The following is a 7,661-nucleotide window of genomic DNA, read 5'->3' as shown; positions in this document are numbered from 1 at the left end:
TTTGACACGGTTAACCACCAGATCCTCCTGTCAACCCTATTGGCAAAGGGCATCTCAGGAACCGCACTCCAGTGGTTTGAGTCTTACATCTCAGATGGGTCCTTCAAGGTATCTTGGAGAGGTGAGGTCATCAAGTCGCAACATCTAGCTACTGGGGTGCCTCAGGGCTCAGTTCTTGGACCACTTCTCTTCTCTGTCTACATGGCATCACTAGGTTCTGTCATTCAGAAACATGGCTTTTCATATCACTGCTATGCTGATGACACTCAACTCTACCTCTCATTCCATCCTGATGATCCGACGATAGCTGCTCGCATCTCAGCTTGTCTGACATTTCTTTCTGGATGAAGGACCATCACCACCTAGCCTTCCTAGCCTTGTGGTTCCATCAAACCCATCATTTCATCACAGTTTCACCATCCAGTTAGACATAACTCCTTTAACTCCTTCAAAACCAGCCAGAAACCTTGGAGTTATGATTGATGATCAGCTGACTTTCTCAGACAACATTGCTAAAACTGTCGGTCCTACAGATTTGCTTTATTCAACATCAAGAAGATCAGGCCCTTTCTTTCGGAACATGCTTTGGCAGGTCTTCCAGCCAGTTCTATCAAACCTTTACAATTAATCCAGAACGCGGCAGCAAGATTAATTTTTAATGAGTCGAAAAGAATGCACGCCACACCTCTGTTTATCAATTTGCACTGGCTACCAATAGCTGCTCGCATAAAAAGGCATTAATGTTTGCTTACAAAACCACCACTAGCTCTGCACCGTGGACCCCTTTCCCTAAATTCATTACTTCAGACTTATGTGCCCTCTAGAAGCTTGCGTTCGCTTTATTGTGCCATCCCAGAGAGGCAAAAAATCACTTCCACAGACTTTTAAATTAAATGTTCCCTCCTGGTGGAATGACCTGCCCAAATCAATCCGAGCAGCTTAGTCAAGAATCAGCTAAAACACATCTCTTTATTTGACCCTCTAACTCTAGCACTCTCTATTCTAATTCTATTCTTTAAAAAAAGACTTGCATTAGACTTGCATTTACTAACTGCTTGTTTTCTTTAAAAAAATAAAAATAACGCTAGCTTTTCTATTCTTTTTGTATTCTATATATTTGTTTTCTTTTTATTTATAATACAATTAACAAAAAAAACCCCACATGGCAAAAAAACAAACAAACATATATATATATATTTTGTGTGGCCAAAATATAATATATTTAGTTTCAACCTTATACTGTACCAACCTTTCAACCTTATACCAAAATATATTTCTAAATGTATTTCAGGGGCAAGAAGATAAATTTCCAGTCTTACAGTAGCCTACATTTAGGCTAAATACAAATATGGATGGCCTACTAGTGATCAAAAGGAGATTTATAATGATTTAATAATGTTTCATATTTTTATAGATTGCAATATTGCATTTTTGGAGCACTTTAAATTATGTTCCTCACTGATTTTTATTTAAATGTGTTATATGTTTGCACACGTTATAGACAACAAATCAAGTTTTTCTTTAAACGTGACATGTGACACGTGGCATTTTTTGGGACTGAAATATAGATGGCAAAATATTTTTTTTAATGCTTTCTAAAAATATATTTATACATTTAATACATTAAAAAATATACAAAAAATGGCCAAAAATATATTTATGTAAATATATTTTGAAACATATTTTAGCAAATATATATTTTTAGACATTTTTTGTATATTTTGAGATATATATATATTTGAAAATATATTTTTTGCTGTATGGGAAGCTAAATGCAATGTACTTATTTATTTATTTGTTTGTTTGTTTTTTTATTAAAGTTTTTATTTATTTATTTATTTTCAAAAATCCAAAATAGGTAACAGGGTTGAAGATAAGCCTAAATCTTTTTTAAAAATATTTTGGGACCAAATGTTGGTTTATAGTGACTAATGTAATTATATGTCCCATAAACTGTCCCATAAACCTATTTTGGTAACAGGCTTGAATGGCCGATTTTGATAAATACAACCAAAACTATAATTTGTGTAAACATTTACTGAGAATATTAGTTTTCTCAGAAAGGTTTCAGTCAAAGTTTGGACACTTTTATATAATTTTAAAAGTTGGATAGATGTTAAAAAAAAAAAAAAAAAAAAAAAAGCGCAACATTAGATAAAATCTTCACATGTTACTAAAAATGCAACACTGCTTTATACCCTGTTCAAGTACAAAAGTGTAAATATTAGATGAATGATTTTATTTAGGAAGACAGTCCCACCACCGTGCAAAGAGACAATTGATCAGCTAAATGTATTTACCTGCACCTCAACCGGCTTTTTCTCTTCCACCACAACAGGCTGCAGGCAAGCACATATTGGCATTAATTTTGCAATAATCTACAATTCCTATGGCACTTTACACTGGCCGTTTATCCTAGCAGGGACAAACACTGAGTCACTGGTCACACAAAGCCTTACAAGAGCCTCCGGTCGCTGGATAAATCTGATGTCAGTTATGAAGTGGTGGAATGGAGAGTCACATGGTTTAGTTGGCGGCTGTTGTGACATGAGGTAATGGCTGCTGTCAACATGATGTCACCATAATGGACCTTCACTGATTCATTCATTATTTCCAATGAGTTTTCCGCTAATTGAATGGCATAATGTATTATGCCTGTGTGGGAAAACATTGCAAACACATTTTCTACCTCTGAAGAACCAAAGACTTAAACTACTTCAGTCTGTGTGCACTGAATTTATTTAATACACGAGTTTCACAATTTGAGTTGAATTACTGAAATAAATGAACTTTTCCACGACATTCTAATTTATTGAGATGCACCTGTATGCATTATAACCAGAGCCTACAATTAACACTCGCCATACGCCAAATGTGAGTAAAGATCAGCATTGGTAGGTATATGAAACTGTGTTGCACGCCAGTTGGCTGGTAACTTTTTTATTAATTCTAACAATGCCAGAGAATGCGATATGGTTTAGCGTGATTATTAAATTGCAAAGACTGAGTTGTACATATATAAATAAATATATAATCTGATAAATAAGCACTTCTTTCACGGTTTTCAGTCAATGCTGCTCCATCTGAACTGTGAGTTGGAGTCTCTTACAACATGAATAATTAATGCAACATGCGCCAATCATCATTACCATTATTATTTATTGGTATTATGATTTACTTGTTATTATTAATTATTATGAGATACTTTACAATTCATTAGTATTACAGTAATATTTTTTATTGATTTGTTTACTTTTTATATTTTGATTAACTACTATTACTACTACTACTACTAATTATTATTATTATTATTATTATTATTATTATCATTATTAAATTAATTATACAAATAAAAACATTATTATAATGAAATACTCAATAATATTATAGTGATATTTCATTATTAATTTGTTTACTTTTTATAATTTGATTAAATAATAATAATAATAATTATTATTATATACATTCAAATTATTATCATGAAATATTTCACAATTCAATAGTATTATAGTGGCATTTCTTTATTGATTTGTTTTTATACTTTGATTAAATAATAGTAATAATAACAATAACAATATTATTATTATATAATCAAATTATTATCATGAAATATTAACTTTATAATTTGATTAATAGTAATAATAATAATTATAATAATAATTATATTTATTAATTATTATTAATATATTTAATAATAATAATAATTATTATTATTATTATCATTATTATTAATATTATTATTATTATTATAGCAATAAGATCTGTTTCCCCAATTTGTTCTGCCTGTTTTTTTAAATGAAATAATGCACATACAGTTTCATGGCTGGTAAAAAAATGTTTATGACCAGTAAATTTTGGCATTGGCAGGTATGGCAAAACGTTAGATTTAGGCTCTGATTCCAGCTCTCTCACACAAAAGGAAAAACAACAGTAGCTCTTTGTATTAATTTGCATGTCTGGAGTTAACAGTAATGGGTCAGTTCTGTTAATATCAGAAGAGCCTGTGCTTGTTATCATTTACCACTCCTGACGTCTTAGCTCTGGCTCCACTGCTGGTCGCCGCCTGAACTTTTGACACCACCTTGCCTAGCAACACCTCAAATTCACATTACTCTGTTATAGTGTGCCACATACGCTACATATAGATTTGAGATGTATAATAAGAGTCTAGGCCTACCCCAGAACCAGACAGAAAGACTTTATTAATGTGGTTTATTGTTACTGCTGTCAGGTTCGAGCTTACCTTTGAACGGAAGAGTTTGCTTAATGCACTGTCTTTAGTTTTGCTCTTGGCAGATCCCTCTGCTTTTGTTGCAGCTGCTGCCGCTGCTTTTGTTGCAGACGTTTCCTCTTTCTTCACCGCCGGCTCTGCTTTGCTTTCCATCTTAGGTGGAGCTGGGGGAGGAGGAGGAGGTGCCTTGGGTGCTTCCTGTACCTTAGAAAAGAGTGCAGTTTGTTTTATTTCAAGCATAAAACAGCAGGTAGGTATGCATTTTTATTTATTCTTTTATAATGCTTCATTGTCAACAAAGCACTTCTCAAAAACAATTCTTTTTTACAGCAGCTTTCCTGTGGCGTTATTGTATCGCTTATGGTATTTGCGAAAATATAATTAGAAAAATTATGCAAAAACGTGAAAACATTATAAAAGCAATAAAATATGTGATGTAAATGAAATGGCTCACATCTGTTGATGGTGCTGGTGGGGTCTCTTTCTGTGACTGAAGAATAAACATGAGGACAATAAATATTATTTAATCACTATATCTTGCTATAATATATAGAGGGTTTTTTTCACCCAAAAAATCTAAGCTTGAATTATTTATTTATTTAGACATAAATCTATAAATGCATAAAACTATAAATTCATAAATGCATAAATAAATAAAGCATGCTTAGATAAATAAATAAAACAATCAATTAATAAATAATTTTTTTTTTTCTAAATTTCTATTTTATTCATAAATTCATAAATAAATGAAACATCCTTAGAAAAACAAACAAACAAATAATTATATTTTATATTTATTTTGTATGTATTTACTTATACATGTATAAATAATGCATGGTTAGATAAACAAACAATGTAATAAAATAATACATTTTGTATTTATTGTATTTATTAATACATTTATAAAGCATGCTTAAATAAATAATGCATGCTTAGAGAGATTAAAAATAAATAAAATTGATTGTTTATGTTATATGCATTTATTCATGAAAAAATGTCATAGAATATCATAAATTTGTATAAAAACATGCTTAAATACATTGATAACTTAATACAATTTGTATTTATTTTATATTTACTCATAAATTTATAAATAAAGCTTACATACATAAAATTTTTTTTTATATTTATTTATTTATAAATGTTAGAGAGATTAAAAATAAATAAAATTGATTGTTTATGTTATATGCATTTATTCATGAAAAAATGTCATAGAATATCATAAATTTGTATAAAAACATGCTTAAATACATTGATAACTTAATACAATTTGTATTTATTTTATATTTACTCATAAATTTATAAATAAAGCTTACATACATAAAAAATTTTTTTATATTTATTTATTTATAAATGTATTATGAATGAATGAATGAATGAATGAATGAATGAATGAATTTAGGGAGTCATATAAAAAATGAGTCATTTTAAAAATATTCAGCCCTATAATAATTATTAAAAACAATCCTCTGCAGAAATGAAAGCCTTATATTATAATAGATTATATTATAATATTGAATAATATTATATTATAATAATATTAATAATATTATGACAATCATTTCAAACCTTAAAAATTACAATACAATACAATACAATACAATACAATACAATACAATATAATATAATATAATATATCTCATGAATATGAATGAGTAATGCTGTGACAGTCAAGGTTTTATTACCTGCTCTTTTGAAGCATCAGGAGTGGCTTTGGCTTCTTTGCTTGTTTTGGTCGGAGTGACCTTCGCATGCAGAAAAGAGAACGGAGACACGTAAACATTAGAGTGACTGTGAAACACCATCAGAGTGGCGTGTTTAAGCATATACTGCTCCTTCAGGTACTCCATGTCTCCAAACCGGGCCTACTCATCGAAGATTGAGATATCAAAAATATAATGGGCGTCTGTCAAACCCAGACGCAGTTCAGCCGAGCTGGCTTTGCCACAGATACACAAAGAGCTCGCTGGCAGGTGCCGATCCGAACATGTTTCTGCTATTGAGTCAGCCATTGTCCTCTGGAGATGGCGTAGGCCTTCCCGTGCTTTATCACAACTCCGAACGCACAGGCCTCCCTTGTGAGCTCACATTATGCAGCAAACAAAAGCCTGCCACAGTCTGACATGTCCAAAGGATTGATTTAGCAAAGTTTAACAGATTAAAGATGCAGTGTAACAAACACCACAATGATGGAGTAAAAATGCATCATTGTAGTCTGGCACAACAAGTCTAGATTGTTCAGTTAGAGACAAATGCACACTTGTTATGCTTATAATTCATATTCCATGAACACTGCATGGTTACGTTTCTCAATAATATTGAAATTGATCATTGTAGCTTAGTTTAAAACATGCATTTCATTTGAAAGAGAATTAGAACTGCATTCAAAAGTATTAAAAGAAACAAAGCAATTCAAATGTACTTACAAATGTTTTGAAAAAGTTCATAACTGTCTTTTCTGCTGCTTTGACCTCCTCTGACGGGTTGTTTTCTTCTGCGGCTTCCACAGGACTGGGTTCGAGAGCTTCAGCCTCCGGCTCCGGCTCTGCGCTGCTCTTTATGTCCACTGGATCCTATAGACAAATCCAGAAAATTAGCCCTTGGGAATGTGTTACAACCCTTACAGCTGATGTGCAATAGATGCATTGAAATAGGGGCACAATTCCATCCATGCCTCTGCCTACTCCAGCCAGCGGCAACAATCATCCTTTTATTAACGCCTGTTTCCCCCCCTCACTCATTGATATTCAGCAATGTGCTGGACTTAACGTCTGCGTGTGCTTTATCTGAGGGTAAAATTTGTCATATTTAGATTATACAGTATGTGTTTTGCTTGTTATATTTGAGTGGAAATCAGTTATGTCGAACATATGACAGATGGAACTCCACAACAGCTGGTTGTTGATGACTGGTGTACAGTTACAGGGGCTGTTCATTAGTTGTTAGATATTATTTGCATTTCATGCAAATGTAAAATACACAAGAAAAAGACAAAACAAAAATCTCCACTCTCTGACAGCAGGTGGCGCTTATGGAACAGCTGGTATTTATAGGCTGCTGCCCCTTTAAGACCGAATGCATGGATCCAATATAATGATGCACTTGAGATTTCTTTTACCACTGTTGACGTTCACTTAAGACTAGGGATGTAACGATTAACCGCGAGCCGGTTGAAAATCGATTCAAATATGTGACGATTCAAATCGGTTGAGATGCTAAACAAATCGCGATTTATTTAGGGGCAGGAGTTTATATGAATGCATGTCTGAGGGGAAATACTGTCTTTAGAAAAGTTTAGATGGTATTTTTTCTTTTCATCTTGCATCTAGTTCATATGTGCAGCGCTTCTTTGTTTACAGCGGAAACGCTTTAAGCGCCACCTGCTGGCAGAGAGTGAATCTGCGTCTCATTCAGCTCGTCTGCTGTTTCA

At 32.4% G+C, this 7,661-nt stretch overlaps 1 protein-coding gene across 1 annotated transcript in view; it reads right to left on the bottom strand.

The window, feature by feature from the left end:
* The window catches only part of LOC107758787 (translation initiation factor IF-2-like), a 20,512-nt gene that overhangs the window by 7,274 nt on the left and 5,577 nt on the right, over window positions 1-7,661 (bottom strand). The window contains exons 5-10 of the mRNA XM_016576604.1: window positions 6,658-6,804; window positions 5,917-5,976; window positions 4,686-4,721; window positions 4,244-4,435; window positions 4,022-4,096; window positions 2,301-2,339 (exon numbers count right to left, since the gene is read on the bottom strand). Of these exons, the coding sequence (XP_016432090.1) occupies window positions 2,301-2,339; window positions 4,022-4,096; window positions 4,244-4,435; window positions 4,686-4,721; window positions 5,917-5,976; window positions 6,658-6,804 (549 nt within the window). The remainder of the gene's footprint in view (window positions 1-2,300; window positions 2,340-4,021; window positions 4,097-4,243; window positions 4,436-4,685; window positions 4,722-5,916; window positions 5,977-6,657; window positions 6,805-7,661) is intronic.

Source organism: Sinocyclocheilus rhinocerous, unplaced genomic scaffold (assembly GCF_001515625.1).
Source record: "Sinocyclocheilus rhinocerous isolate Xijiao unplaced genomic scaffold, SAMN03320098_v1.1 scaffold1496, whole genome shotgun sequence".
Classification (NCBI taxonomy): domain Eukaryota; kingdom Metazoa; phylum Chordata; class Actinopteri; order Cypriniformes; family Cyprinidae; genus Sinocyclocheilus; species Sinocyclocheilus rhinocerous.
Note: the sequence above shows the minus strand (reverse complement) of the source record. Positions and strands in the feature narration are given on the sequence as shown.